At 42.4% G+C, this 15,601-nt stretch overlaps 1 protein-coding gene across 3 annotated transcripts; it reads right to left on the bottom strand.

The window, feature by feature from the left end:
- Positions 1-3,522: 3,522 nt before the first annotated feature.
- Positions 3,523-14,613, bottom strand: cdc42ep3 (CDC42 effector protein (Rho GTPase binding) 3). Of its 3 annotated transcripts, none has more exons than XM_071380055.1 (2): positions 13,985-14,613; positions 3,523-5,299 (listed from the first exon to the last, which is right to left on the bottom strand). In XM_071380055.1, exon 2 carries the CDS (start codon positions 5,025-5,027, stop codon positions 4,035-4,037), a length of 993 nt encoding a protein of 330 aa, XP_071236156.1. In that variant the 5' UTR covers positions 5,028-5,299; positions 13,985-14,613; the 3' UTR covers positions 3,523-4,034. The 3 variants fall into 3 exon arrangements, with proteins under 3 accessions (XP_071236156.1, XP_071236155.1, XP_071236157.1); XM_071380054.1 differs by having other exon boundaries at positions 13,997-14,613; XM_071380056.1 differs by lacking the exon at positions 13,985-14,613 and adding an exon at positions 5,559-5,612.
- Between the last annotated feature and the right edge of the window lie 988 nt (positions 14,614-15,601).

The raw sequence follows: 15,601 nt of genomic DNA, 5'->3' as shown, positions 1-15,601 counted from the left end.
GATGAAAGACAAAAATACAATTGGCAGCCCTAACCCAGCACCTCAGTGACCGATAAGCAGCATGGTCGAGACTAGAAGCTGTACAAGGCTTCACCAGACAACAAACTTAAACAATCCCACAAACACACAAACGGAATGTCTCACATGAAATTTGAAAGCATTAAAAATAATAGTAATAATAATTAGTATATGACAGGAACCTTTTATAACACATTAGACAATTAAAAAGTTTTCAGTATTTTCCGTTTGAGGACGTCAAATCAGTCTCTGGTAATTATTTGTTCTGACGCAAAGCCTTTTAACTTTCAAAGGAATACAACATATCACACCATACTGCAACCACAGCAACTTTTATAAACAGCAGTGTTTACATACAGTTGACGTTGGAAGTTTACATACCCTTAGGTTGGAGTTATTAAAACTTGCTTTTCAACCTTGATTTTCAACCACTCCACAAATTTCTTGTGAACAAACTATAGTTTTGGCAAGTCGGTTAGGACATCTACTTTGTGCATGACACAAGTAATTTTTCAAACAATTGTTAACAGACAGATTATTTCACTTATAATTCACTGTATCACAATTCCAGTGGGTCAGAAGTTACACTAAGTTGACTGTGCCTTTAAACAGCTTGGAAAATTACAGAAAATGATGTTATGGCTTTAGAAGCTTCTGATAAGCTAATTGACATTATTTGAGTCAATTGGAGGTGTACCTGTGGATGTATTTCAAGGCCTACCTTCAAATGCAGTGCCTCCTTGCTTGACATCATTGGAAAATCAAAAGAAATCAGCTAAGACCTCAGGAAAAAAATAGTAGACCTCCACAAGTCTGGTTCATCCTTGGGAGAAATTTCCAAATGCCTGAAGGTACCACGTTTATCTGTATAAACACCATGGGACCACGCAGCTGGCATACCGCTCAGGAAGGAGATGTGTTCTGTCTCCTAGAGATGAACGTACTTTGGTGCGAAAAGTGCAAATCAATCCCAGAACAACAGCAAATGACCTTGTGGAGATGCTGGAGGAAACAGGTACAAAAGTATCTATATCCACAGTAAAACGAGTCCTATATCGACATAACCTGAAAGGCCGCTCAGCAAGGAAGAAGCCACTGCTCCAAAACCGCCATAAAAAAAGCCAGCCTACAGTTTGCAACTGCACATGGGGACAAATATCGTACTTTTTGAAGAAATGTCCTCTGGTCTGATGAAACAAAAATAGAATTGTTTGGCCATAATGACCATCGTTATGTTTGGAAGCCGAAGAACACCATCCCAACCGTGAAGCACAGGGGTAGCAGCATCATGTTGTCGGGGTGCTTTGCTGCAGGAGGGAGTGGTGCACTTCACAAAATAGATGGCATCATGAAGCAATAAAATTATGTGGATATATTGAAGCAACATCTCAAGACATCAGTCAGGAAGTTAAAGCTTGGTCGCAAATGGGTCTTCCAAATGGACAATGACCCCAAGCATACTTCCAAAGTTGTGGCAAAATGGCTTAAGGACAACAAAGTCAAGGTATTGGAGTGGCCATCACAAAGCCCTGACCTCAATCCCATAGAAAATCTGTGGGCAGAACTGAAAAAGCGTGTGTGAGCAAGGAGGCCAACAAACCTGACTCTGTTACACCAGCTCTGTCAGGAGGAATGGGCCAAAATTCACCCAACTTATTGTTGGAAGCTTGTAGAAGGCCACCCAAAACGATTGACCCAAGTTAAACAATTTAAAGGCAATGCTACCAAATACGAATTGAGTGTATGTAAACTTCTGACCCACTGGGAATGTGATGAAAGAAATAAAAGCTGAAATAAATCATTCTCTCTACTATTATTCTGCCATTTCACATTCTTAAAATTAAGTGGTGACCCTAACTGACCTAAGACAGGGAATTTTTACTAGGATTAAATGTCAGGAATTGTGAAAAACCGAATTTAAATGTATTTGGCTAAGGTGTATGTAAACTTCCGACTTCAACTGTATTCATGGGTATAGCTGGTAAGCATGCCCCTTTAAGAAAATGCACTCTGAGGTCAAGCGGTGCCCCATGGATTGATGATGAGCTGAGAAATGTAATGATTCAACGTTATGATGCCAAAAAAGCAGCAGATAAATCTGGCACTCTGTTTGATAAGCAAATCGGGCACAAAATTGATATACTGTAGTAAAGGGTGATGGGACAAACTGTGGAGAACGTTGAATGCTATTATAGGATTAAATGTCAGGAATTATGAGAAACTGAGTTTAAATGTATTTGGCTAAGGTGTATGTAAACTTCTGACTTCAACTGTATATCGGTACACACTGAAATCTGTCATCAACTCAATGGATGTACCATCGCAGGTATAGACAGTCATTACCTCATCCTCAGCAGCAAGGATTCCATAACTAGTGCTCAGAAGTTGTGCTCGACTCTACAAAAGTTGAATATGCCACTCAACCAGGGAATCTCCGCTGGCTAAGGCATCTACAAGCTAGCATATGAGTTTTGCATGATGGGCGGTGAATGCGCATGTTTCTCCTCACATCTGGCGTGAGACGCCCTGAACTGGGCTTTCCATGGTTACTTACGGACATATTGAGGTCTACGAAAATGTTGGGGAAGTTCACCACATCTACTGATTCGAAGCAACCTACCAAACCAAACTCATGACTTGCATGTGAAATTAGCTTTCGAACACTTTTGAACAAATGGGATGCACTGTAGCGTGTGAAAAGCATGGAGCTACTTGTTTACATTGCTGCTTAACATGATACGGGGACTTGAGTTAGCAAGTCACAGGAGGTGGTTCTAAAGACATAGAATGAGGCACTATGGAGGGACACTTAGCCTGCATGTGACCACTAAGAGACCAGAAGAGGAGATGGAGGATGGAGATAAACAGGAGGGTATGGAAGAGTGGCAGAGAGGGGGGCGGGGGGGCTTGCCAAATCATACGGTCTACACCTTCTTGATCAAAGACAGAGGCGAGCTGCAATCCATCTCTTTGCACGGAGCAAAAAAAAGTTTGCCTGTCTTGTGAGACACTTTTACAAGCCATTATACAACAACTCTAAACAGCTGATTTATGCCTGCTCCTGGATGCTTGCGCTCCGTTACTGGAATGTAGGGAATTTTAAAGACCCCTCCTCTGCTTGTCCCGTCCGCACGCAGACAAACGGAGCAGGCGCCTGGTTGAGTGCTCTCCCACCAGTGCTCCCACGGCAGGGCAGTGAAGGAGAACGTAAAGAATGCCAGAAGATGAGAAAGAACTCTATTTTGTCCTTCTCTTTTTTTTCCTTTTTTTTTCTCCTCTGTTTCCATTTTGCATCTCTTCTCACGCCTTCTCGTCTTTTTGCTCGTCTTTCTCACTTTCCAAGTGTACTGTACTGTGTCGGCCTATCGTCTTCACTTTGAGTTTCTCCGTCTTTTACTCTCAAACCTCAGTCTTTTTCTCTGAAATATACTGTATCATACCATCAATGATACAACTTTGCACAATCACATATTATTTCACTCTTTTGAAAAAAGTAGAGGGAAATAGGACACATTTTATTTATTAATGCCATTGAATAAAAACACAAGTACTGTATATTATGCATAGGATTCTTTGTAGTTTTGTTAATAAAATGGTCGTGTGACAAACAAAACAGTGCCTTGATAAACATGTTAAAAGTCAAACAAGATGCATTATATTTACAGAGAAACAGGGCTTTAGATTGTGTATCAAAGCAACCTTTTTTATCTACAGCAAAAGCCGGGATAAGAACACTAAACTACCCTTTAATCTTAATTTAATTGCAAAATAAAAGGCACAATGGCTTTGGTTTAGTAGTAATTCAATAGCACATGCATCTCTCAATACTGGTAGCACAACGCACAAACAATAAAAGCATTGAGACTTCAAAGAAGCTAAATTAGAAACTTATTTTGAAAATAAGGACATAATCAGCTCTCCACATGCCATGGACTGTATCTTGACAGGTTTGTGAGACATTTCTCATACTTCTCTCGTTCTGTATTTCCCTTTCACCTCTTCAGCTTTGGCATTGCTCAAGGTCTGCTCTTTGCCTTGGGGTCACCCATGATGTTGAGTACATCATCAAGAATGGAGGGGCCCAAATCGAGTTCAAGTGACAGAAGTGACCCAGTGATGTGGGAGATTGAATACTGTGACATGCTCTTGTCCTTGGAGAATTCAAAGTCAAAGTCGCAAAGGCGCCCCTCGTCCACCCCGCTGTCCCTGTCCACCCAGTCTCCATTGCAATCAGAGAGCTTTTTCTCGAAGCGGAGGGTAATGTCATTGTTAAAGCTTCTAAAGCCATTGCGGTTGTCATTTCCGTTCAAGCCACCATTACCATTGCTGTTGCCATTGATGTAATAGGTAGGTGAAGGCTTTTCATACCCGTTTTCACCATTGTGCTTTTTATGATTACTTTTGGAGACTTTCTTCGTCTTTGGCTTCTCTGTTTTCTCTATCAGATCCAGCAGGACGTCTGGTTTGGTTGTGACTTCTGTCGGATGTCTGGTCGGGTCGCTGCTGAAGACCTCGATGGAACGCAACAGGGTTTGAATCTCCAGGATGCCAGCCCCATCTGGGCTCCCCAGGGGAGAGGTAGGGACCCGCCCTACCATGCAACCCAGGGGGTCTGTAGCAGGCATAGAGAACACGGCGGTGGAGAGGTGGGGTAGGGTGAGGGCCTGGCTCCCCCCAATTGAAGGGAGCGAGATGGCGTTCTTTAGAACGGGAGAGGGTGTCTCGGGAAACTGGGCGTCAGATGCGCTGTTGGCCCGCAGGAACTCGTTGTGGATGCTGTACTGCGGACGGAACACCTCACCTTTCCCAGGCAGGAGCTCAAACTTTCCCTGGAGGAAGGACATGTCCCCGAAGGCATCCCTCTCGCCGCCCTTTCCGATGTGGATGGTGTGGCGGAAGTCCCCCAGCGGTGGGCTGATCATGTCTGGGGACAGGATGTCTCTCAGACGACACTTCTTGCCTTTCTTGCTATTTGTGGACTTCAGGTAGATGGGTGCTTTGGCAGGCATGGTGGTCACTGGCGAATAGAGCTCAGAGATAAAGGACAAAGAGGAGGACACTCCTGGAACTTTAGGATTGGTGAAGAACTTCACACTGAACACAAGGTCTCCCTGGGGAGATGAGGAAATTACATTCTCAATGAAACGGCTGTGTTGTCTTTGCCTGCTCCGAAGATAGCTTTGATATTTGTGTCATTAATCAGGAAATCCAAGTTGATCAGGAGTCCAAGTTCTCACCAGTGTTGTCTATGAGGTTGCAGAGTGGTCAACCAGACACTTTTCTGAGGAAAGAAAGGGAACAAAAAGGAGATCAGATATTTGATCCAGTTTTTCCCCTGAACATACAGTTTATCAGTCTATCAGTCAAATCTGGGGTATGTTGTGCTAAGGTGCTTGAGCCAATGTTACATTTTACATTCCAATAAAATGTTGATACATAGACATTTCTCCAACTTCTTCCCTAGAATCCCAACTGGTCTGTCACTGATGATCTACACTTCATGTCAATCCCCATTCAAATAACAATATAAAGTTACTTACACAAGACCTCAAAATAAATCGTGGACAAACACAGAATGTCTTCATCCCCAGTTCCCCTCATCCCCATGCATTTGGAGAGCGTAAAGGCCATATGAGATTTGAGGGCAAGGCCTGGTGAACTGAAGCCCAGGCTCAGGCCCATCTGCTCAGACCCTTACGAGGCCCCCCAAGGCTGCCTCCTCCTACATGTGCTAATATGGAACAGCTGAACAGCAGATTGGGCGAAGAGAGGCGAGAGGGCTTTAGTAGGATCAGAGCAAGGCAGACGATGGAGGAGAGGGCTACTGCCCAGACACGCACCAAGAGGGAAAGAGGGGGGGTTTGAAGCGATGCAGAGAAAGAGGGAAGGGAGGAGTTAGGAGAACTAACGGTTGGAGGAGGGCTACAGGGGATTATTGGAGGATTTTAAAAGAGGGGGATGCAGATGCTTATTTGTTTTTACTTTGATAGCTGGACGTTCTGTTTCAATCGTCATTTTGACTGAAATACCAGTCATCCCACTGGGCAGTCATCAGTTCAACCTCTAGTTTTGATTTACATTTGATTGTCAACTAACGTGAATTCAACATGAAATCAACCAGAAAAATGTACCATGTCATTGGATTTAGGTTAAAAGTTGGGTGAAAAAAATACAAATCCCTCAAATTCCTTTACGTTGACGACTTTTTGCGGATCCAATCAGTTTTCCACATTGATTCAATGTAATCGCATTGCATTTTTATGTTTAAATTATGTGGAAACAAAGTTGATTCAGCCAGTTTGTGCCCAGTGGGATGAGTCTACAATCCATCAGGAGGATAATCATAATTGTCAAGAGGTATTACTGTAGATTGTTTTCCAAATATTTGCTTATGACTGTTTTATAAATTAATCTCTCCGAGGCCATTGTGTTGCAATGTACGCATATGATTTAGCTGTACTTGCAGAGACGCTTGCTGAGGATGAATTGAGAGAGGAGAAAACTAAGTGTTGCCTGACAGAATCTAGCAGCCACAGAGAAAACGACACTGAAGAGGAAGACTGGAACAGGCGAAGATGAAGGGGCAGGGAGTAGAGGGACCAATGGAGAGGAGAGAGTAGAAAGAGGGAGAGAATGCTTGCCCAGTTATATACATATTTACTTGTGAGAGGTCTGTCAGCAGTGACCCTCGCCGACAGAGTGCAACATGGCACAAAAGTGCCTGGGCGTCCTGATCCACCCAAAGAAGTTTGACTGAGAGAATATCCACAGTCTAACGGGACATACTGCAGCCAACAGGCACACTCCTTATCAGAGGCTCTCCGAGTAAGCTAGCTACTTGCTCCCTCTGCTCCCTAACGTTGCCAATGTATGTCCCCTGACCCAAGTTTTGACATTACCAACCAGAACGTTCACTAACAGGTCCGGTATCACATCATCAACTTGTATCGATCACATTTTTACTAACATGGCTGAACATTGTTCTAAAGCTGTATCGGTGGCACTAGGTTGTAGTGATCCATATATTTATATGTACATATTCTTATTCATTCCTTTACACTTGTGTGTAAAAGGTAGTTGTTGTGAAATTTTTAGGTTACTTGTTAGATATTACTGCATGGTCGGAACTAGAAGCACAAGCATTTCGCTACAATCGCATTAACATCTGCTAACCATGTGTATGTGACCAATAAAATTAGATTTGATTTTGATCATAACTTGGTTGCACTCACAAGGAAAATTAAAATACCAAAGGCTGGCCCTAAGGTAATCTACCCAAGGTCCTACAGAGGGTTCAATCAGGACTCATTTGTGGATGAGATTAAGAATGTGCAATGGGTAGAAGTGTGTAGTAAGGATGATCCTGAAATGTCACTAAGTTTGTTTATGAAATTACAGTTGAAGTCGGAAATTTACATACCCTTAGGTTGGAGTCATTAAAACTTGTTTTTCAACCTCTCCACAAATGTCTTGTTAACAAACTATAGTTTTGTCAAGTCGGGTTAGGACATCTACTTTTCATGGGTATAGCTGGTAAGCATGCCCCTTTAAGAAAATGCACTTTGAAGTCAAGCGGTGCCCCATGGATTGATGATGAGCTGAGAAATGTAATGATTCAACGTTATGATGCCAAAAAAGCAGCAGATAAATCTGCCCCTCTGTTTGATAAGCAAATTATTGTAACTTAAGAAAATTTGTATCGGCACAAAATTGATATACTGTAGTAAAGGGTGATGGGAAAAACTGTGGAGAACATTGAATGGGTAGGAATTCGAACATGTCCGCCTCTTTTGTTGAATCAGAGGGTATATTAATACAAAATCACACAACATCGCAAACTACTTTAATGAATATTTTACAGGCAAAGTGGACAAGTTGAGGAATTCTATGATTCCAACTGATGGCTCCATGTCATATACCCTTAAAAAAGATTGGATCATGAAGGAGAGGCAATGCGTGTTCGAATTTCACCAAGTAGAACGGGAAGAGGTAGAAAGGATGCTGTTGTCTCTTTCTGATGACACGTCACCTGGTACAGATAATCTTGATGCCATATTGCTTAGAGTCACAGCTAACCAAATATCTACCGCAATCTCTCATATTTTTAACAAGTGCTTAATGTATGGGGTGTGCCCAGAAGTCTGGAAAGTGTCAAAGGCTATTCCACTACCTAAGGATAAAACATCTGCATTCACTGGTCCTAATAGTCATCCTATAAACTTGCTGCCTGTGTTAAGTAAATTATTGGAAAACATTGTATCTGTACAAATCAAGGATTATTTCTCATGTAACTTGTTTTCAGCATGCATACAAAAAAGGGCATTCTACGAGTACTTCCTTAGCACAAATGACAGATGATTGTTTAAAGATTATGGTTGACAGGAAGTTAGTTGGTGCAGTGTTGCTGGATTTCAGTGCTGCTTTTGATGTAATTGATCATGAACTGTTACTAGGTTAACTCAAATGTTATGGTTTTAAGACTGCAGCTCTATCCTGGATGGAAAGCTATCTATCCAGGAGAAGGCAAAAAGTGTTCTTTAATGGTAGTTTTTCAAACAGTAAAGGTATACACTGTGGTGATCCTCAAGGAAGCTGCCTAGGCCCACTTCTCTAGTCTAGCTTTACTAATGATTTACCTTCAGTATTGAACAAAGCAAGAGTGGTCATGTATGCTGATGACTCTACAATATTTATCACAGCATCAGAATACAATGAGCTAACAGATGTACTGAGTAGTGAACTCAGAATGGTGTCAGAGTGGGTTGATATGAACAAATTGGTGTTTATAAAACTACATGTATTGGGTTCAAAATATATGCTTGCTGATGATCCCCAATTTAATTTGTCTGTGAACAGAACGTATGTAGAGCAAGTGAAGAAAATGAATCTACTAGTTGTCATGTTGCACGCAGCTTTATCATGGGCAGAACACATAAATAACATTGTTATTAAGATGGGTACGGGAATTTCTGTTTCAATAAAATGTTCAGATTATGTAACATCCAGCAGTCTGAATCAGGTGATTCAATCCCTGGTCCTATCACACTTTGAGTACTGTCCAGTTATATGGTTATCTGAAGCAAAGAAAGATATAAAAAGCTCAAAATCGCTCAAAACAGGGCTGCCAGATTACCTCTTCATTGCTCTATCCAAATGAATATTATCCAAATGCATCACAATCTCTCATGGCTTCACGTTGAAAACAAATGAATATCCAGTATTCTGATTTTCTTTAGGAATGTTATATTTTTCAAAAACGACAGTATTTTTCATGCCAGTTAGTACATACTAGCAACACACATAACCACCAAACTAGACAGGTAAATTCAGGGCATCTAAGACAACCCAAGCCAAGAACAAATCGCCTTAAATCTATAGTTTTATATAGAGCCACAGCTGAATAGAACCCTTTACCAATCCATATTCCTCAGCCAAAAAGTAAATCCACCTTCGAGATTTTTTTTTTAAGAACATCTAATGCGATAAACCATATGACTGAACAGGAAATAGAAAGCATCGACTGAATGTTAAATGTGTTTCCTGACAGGTATTTTAATTGTCTGTGTTGTCTACTTGTTAAATGTTTGTAAAGTATTCATTTGTAATTGTTTGTAATATCTTATTAATTGGTGTTGGACCCCAGGAAGATTAGCTAACGTTACGGCGTTAGCTAATGGGGATCCTAATAAAAATTCACAAATTCACATTTATCCATGGTACATGTTTGGTGGGGACAGCCATGGACACTTGGCATGGTGTTTATCTGGACTGCAGACCGGATACCTGTATAACTTTGAAGACGACAGACACAGTAATCTCTTTCAACCAGAGGCATTTGGTGCCTAGACTAAATGAATGATAATATCACCATTGCCCATCTAAATGATAACTTCAGTGTTTCCTGTACAAAAAATAATTTGACTTCCCATTGAGTGGAGCAATATTGACATCTGCATTTCCCATCACACCTCTACATTTTTAAGTCTAATACAGCAATGGTCATACATACATTATTGGAAGATTTACTTACTCAAACAATACAAAACCAAAGTGCCAAAAACTGAACATATGGTAGGCTATATGAAGTGATTCAGAGAATGTCCTCGCTTGGAGGGGGTGGTGGGCATTACAACACAAATAAATGTGTCACTTAACAATATCTCTCTCTCTCTCTCTCTCTCTCCCAATATATATATATATATATATATATATATATATATATATGCATGCATGACAAGCAGGGTGGAAGGATGCAAAATATGTGTGAGTGGGTCTGAATGGCAACACTGCTCTCTTAAGGGTTGTGTGCATGTTAGTGTTGGAGTGAGTGTTTGTATGAGGTGCTTGACTAGGCTCAGGAGAGATAGCGAGAAGGTTTGAACACGCGCCATGTGTTTGTTTGCTGTGCGTCTGACAGGGAGAGATTGAGAAAGAGAGAGAGAGAAATACCAGACCGTCAAAAGAGTCCTGCCGTGTTTTTTTAAAGGGACAGAAAAGAAAACAAAGATCCCCTGCCTGGCATAGCATCTGACTTCTTTTCCCTTCTCCTTTTCTCTCTCTCCGCCTCTCTCCATACTACTCTTTCCTAGTTGACCTTGACAGCTAAGGCCCACTGCGGCTGGGTTCCGATAGGAGGTCAGAGAAAAGCAAACCTCCAAATCCTAAACCCTTCCTCTCATGGGTTCATTCCAATGTATGTACTCTGTGCTGTGATTGCAACTGCAGCCATGTTACCTGCCATATATTACATTCCCATACTGCAGAAGGTCACTGGCTTAGGCAGCTACAGTCTGACATACTTATTGACTATTGGACTGCCCTTGCATCAAAGCCAGACCACCTGCCGGGTCTGTGCGGATGGAATACAGATCTGCTATTCTCAAGTGTCATGGGAAATCCATAGTATTGTAACGGCTTTCTTCCTGGGATGAAGGAGAGGACCAAAATGCAGCGCGGCTAGTGTTCAACATGATTTAATAAAGAAGAGACAATAACGTGAACACTATACAAACTACAAAATAACAAATGTGAAAACTGATACAGTCCTATCTGGTGCAGAACACAAAGACAGAAGACAACCACCCACAATCCCCAACACAAAACAAGCCACCTATATATGATTCTCAATCAGGGACAACGATTGACAGCTGCCTCTGATTGAGAACCATATTAGGCTGAACACAGAAACAGACAAACTAGACACACAACATAGAATGCCCACTCAGCTCACGTCCTGACCAACACTAAACAAGCAAAACACACAAGAACTATGGTCAGGACGTGACAAGTATTATGATGGATGAGCGTGTTATTTTGTTGTAATCAGCTGTATAGTCCCTATATAGAATTCCTCATCCTAGCCAAGTTCCCTCTAGTCCAACAATGGGAAATGTGGCTGGGTGGAAGATTTCTACAGAGTTATACTATTGATAGTATAGATAGAGAGACATCCGATAGCATAGAGAGACATCCGTTATGCATCTAAATCAAGGTCAACAGCCGTGTACGGAAAGCGGATGACCTTCAAACTGATCATTCTGGTGGTGGAGTGGAGTTTGGCTGCATTTGGCAGGCATGATTGGAATGTCAGAGGCCGCTAGTTAATTAAAAAGGAAGTGGTATTCAGCTCAGTCAGCCCACTCTGTTTTTCTGAGCGGATAACTAATAGCGGACGCCAGCGGTATAAAAGTAAAATGTCTGATATATATATATATGACACATGGGGTATGAACTGATATACAAAACAATGCTTGTTTCAACACAGAGTTTTTCAATGTAAATTATTATGCAAAATTCTTGCCACCGACGGAATGTTATATACAGTATATGAATCATAGAACAATTATAGCTCTGCAGATGTTGCTAAGAGTATCAGAGGGCTGGGTTTAAAAAGCTCATGATCGGTAATAGTTATTACTGAAAACACTACATAGATGTCTAAGTACTAACTAAAATATACACATACAAAATATGTGTATATATAAAAAACGATGTATTTGTTATGTACTGTAACTGTGCAAAAAAAAGTACCATGTATGTAAATGTGTGTATGTATAAAAAATGTAAAAAAAGAGGGGCTAATATTTATATATTTTTTATTAAAAACGTAATTCTGGCAGGATAACTAATAGAGGACGCAAGCTGTATAAAAAGCAAAAATATCTGATCTAAATATTTAAACTGGAACTTTCACTGGTTGTGAAATTGTTGAGAAGGTGCGTACTGGTCTAACTCCTACTCAAGGCCAGATTCACACTGTACTTTTGGAACAGAGCCCAAAAGGAGCAGCGAGAGGAGCAAATGTTCGTTGCCAGCCCTGGGCCCGACGCGACGCCACTGCAGAATGCGGTCGAGGGTTTTTATTTACACCTCTGGGGAAGGAGGGGGGGGGGGGGGTCTGCTGGCGCCTTCCTCCCAAGTGGTTGCTGAGCACCGGTCCAATCATCGAGAGTGGCGAATAAACCTTCTGTGTCACTGGGTCAGCTGTATGTACTGTATCTATGCAGGCATGATGGGGGAGCTGGAGCAGTTCCAGCCTCTAAGGACAGCATTGGGTTCATTACAGACATGGGGAATTCCATGTAGTACAAAGCAAGATCCTGTTAAGGGAATTAGCTATTGTAAGCAGAGAGGGTTGTAGTAGACTAGGGAAGCGCTGAGTGTTTTGGGTAATGGACAGATGATTTTGGGTGAGGGTCTCCTCACAACCGGCTGTTTGGACTATCTGCGTCAGCTTATTATTAAAGCTTGTGTAAGTGTGCTGTATTCTAAACAAGTGCCCATGATGAGACTTTACAGTTTGGTCTCACTGTACACAGAAATGCATCATAGGGGTGACGAACCTAGAAAGGCCTACGTTAAGCATTGAAGCCGCACACACTTTCGGCTCACAATTTGACCTATTTTAGCCATTACCATTCTTCAAAAAAAAGGAACCACCACAATCCTTCCGTCAAGCAAATGTTTGTCTCATACTAGCATTAGTGGGATATTACGTTTTTTAGGGATTTCATGGTCGCTGAACATGTCGTTTTGTAAAAACATAGTTATATATTTTGATGTACTGTATGCATGTTGGGCTAGGAGGTTATAGCCCGTGTTTATATTTTAAACTCTAACCTTTAACCCCTTAAATTCTGACATGACCATGAATAGATCGTCCCCTTTTCTTTTCGTCCGCAATTTAAAAAAGAACTAGGGCATACCACAGCAGAGGGTAATGGTAGCCCTAAGAAGACTTGGTCCGAGCTGTTTTGTTACATAAAGAAACCTCAATTATAGGCAGTTGTTCCTCTTGGGGCCTGGTGTGGCTGTGGTGGGAGTGTAATAGAATGGCAGGGTGGTGTATTTGTTCTGTCTGATTCTCCCCTCCTCTGTACCTCCCCACCCCAGCTGTCAGCGTTTACCCCGTGCCACCCGCTAGCGTGGGTTCTGCCCAGTTGTCCTTGGCAGGGCCGGGCAGGAAACCATATCAAAGCAGAAAAGACATGAAGGGAATGACAACACAACCACTCACTGGCAATGTGATGAGTGCAGTCTGACGAGCCTCTCAAAAAACCTTGCGAAAACCTAAAAATAAAATCTGTTCACTCGGGAGATTAACGCAAAGCTCAACATGTCAGAAGTGTGTTGCCGGGCTTAAAATGTCCCCTCTAGGAAAGAAAGAAGTGGTGTCAGGTTGCCCCGAACTGCTCACCCCTTGTTATGTAGTGCAAGAACATTTGCTGGACAAACGCACTGAGCGCTGGCGTAAAATACCCCTGCACTCTTTATATCCATAACTGAACACTAATTATCACATTCGACAGTGTTGAACCACAGAGACACACGCTAACAGCAACATTGTCCCTTTGAATACTTAGTCTCATTGAAGGTTTTACCATAACGTACCAAATCACTCTACATGATACGATGCCAGAGATATTCTACACACATTACACACTAACAAGTCTTAAACCTTGCTCACCCTTTCCCTCACCTGGTGTAATTCCTGGGATAAGCTCCTGGTTCCTGTCAAAAGGGTGTCCACTGTCCTCCTGAAGGTCTGCAGTCCTAGTGCTGACTGCGAAAGAGGTGTGTGTGTGGCGTGTGGTTCCCAAACTCACTGGGGCTGACTGACTACTGTCTCTGCCCTGGGGCCGCCCTGCTCTCGCCACTTGCTCTCGGGAGGGATGTCTGCCGGACAGCTGTTTTTGGAATTCCTCTCAGGTTCGATCTAGCTATTCCGCTCTGGAGCTGTAGTCTCCTCCTCCTATAACCCTCTCTCACCGCCGTCTGTAGCACCTGTGTCTGTCTGTCTGCTCCCCTAGCCACAGCTCCAGGCGTTTTTTTATGGTTGGAGTGGGATCCTCTCCTTTTCCCTGGTGTGTCTCTTGCTCTCTCTTCCGTCAGTGGGCAGCTATCTGCTGGGGTGGAGAGAGTTCAGGCTGAGGGTGAGGTCGGTGCTCTGGAGTTCTGCTCAGTAGCTAGTTGGATCAGTACGCTGCCTCTGCTGCTGCGCTGGAAGTCCCTCCTTACCCGAAACAGTGCTGTTTAAACTGTCTGTTCTCTGCCTCTCTCTCTCTTGTGCTCTCTCACTCAGTTCCCCCACTCTATCCTCTCTCTCTCCTCTTTACTCTCTCTGCCTTGATCTGATCCAATCTGCTCTGTAAATCTAGTGGGCATACAGCAGACACTGTATTCAGGGTCTCTCTCGCTCATAAAATACTTTGAGACACTCATTCTCCCACCATTTCCCGTGACTATTTTCAGACCGGCATGTTCATTCACATTCTGGCTCGCTCCTTTATGCCGCATAGCACAGTATGCTTTATGTTCTTCCAAACATTTTCTCTGTTTCCTACATGGTTGAGTAGGCTAAATCCTACAGGACTCTGCGGCACTGCAGTGATCCAGAGGACAGTTATTAATTGGCTACCAGACAACACATGACATACTTTTGTTAAACTGCTCTCCTGGTGGGATCCCCATATACCCAATTGAAATGTGTGTGTGTGTTTTATTGTCCCTTTTCACAGCGGCTAGGTGAAAAGGACAATGATGTTCACATAATCTTCTTGTCGCATTGTAAACCCTCTAACCTGATGCCCTCAAGGACGTAGGGAAGCTGCGCTTCACAAATTAAGGGGTATTTTGCAGCGCTCTGCTGCTATTTTTGCCCAAAGAACATATCACCTTGGTAACCACTGCTGCTCTGTTGTGACATGGGGGGGGGGGGGGGGGGGGTGTGTAGAGAGAGAATGAGAGGAGAAGAGAGACGGGGGATAAAGACTGGGTGATAGCCGCCTCCCGTTTATGCCTGTGTTTATGTTGGGGGAAAATAATGAATGGGTGTCCTCACATGTCCAAATTCTATACTAAGAGTAATCCTGTCATGTTCAATGTAGGACAGATCACAAAATTCCTACTCCTCCGCTCAAGTAAATTTGACGTTGATAACTCACTCGCCCTAATCAAATCAAATAACATTTTATTCGTCACATGCGCCGAATACAGCTTACTTACAAGCCCTTACCACTTATTTTTCTTAACTGCATTGTTGGTTAAGTAAAAAATACAAAAATAAAAAGTTAAATAGCAGCAG

The sequence above is a fragment of the Salvelinus alpinus genome, chromosome 32, assembly GCF_045679555.1.
Source record: "Salvelinus alpinus chromosome 32, SLU_Salpinus.1, whole genome shotgun sequence".
Lineage (NCBI taxonomy): Eukaryota > Metazoa > Chordata > Actinopteri > Salmoniformes > Salmonidae > Salvelinus > Salvelinus alpinus.
This window is presented reverse-complemented; position numbering and strand designations above follow the sequence as displayed.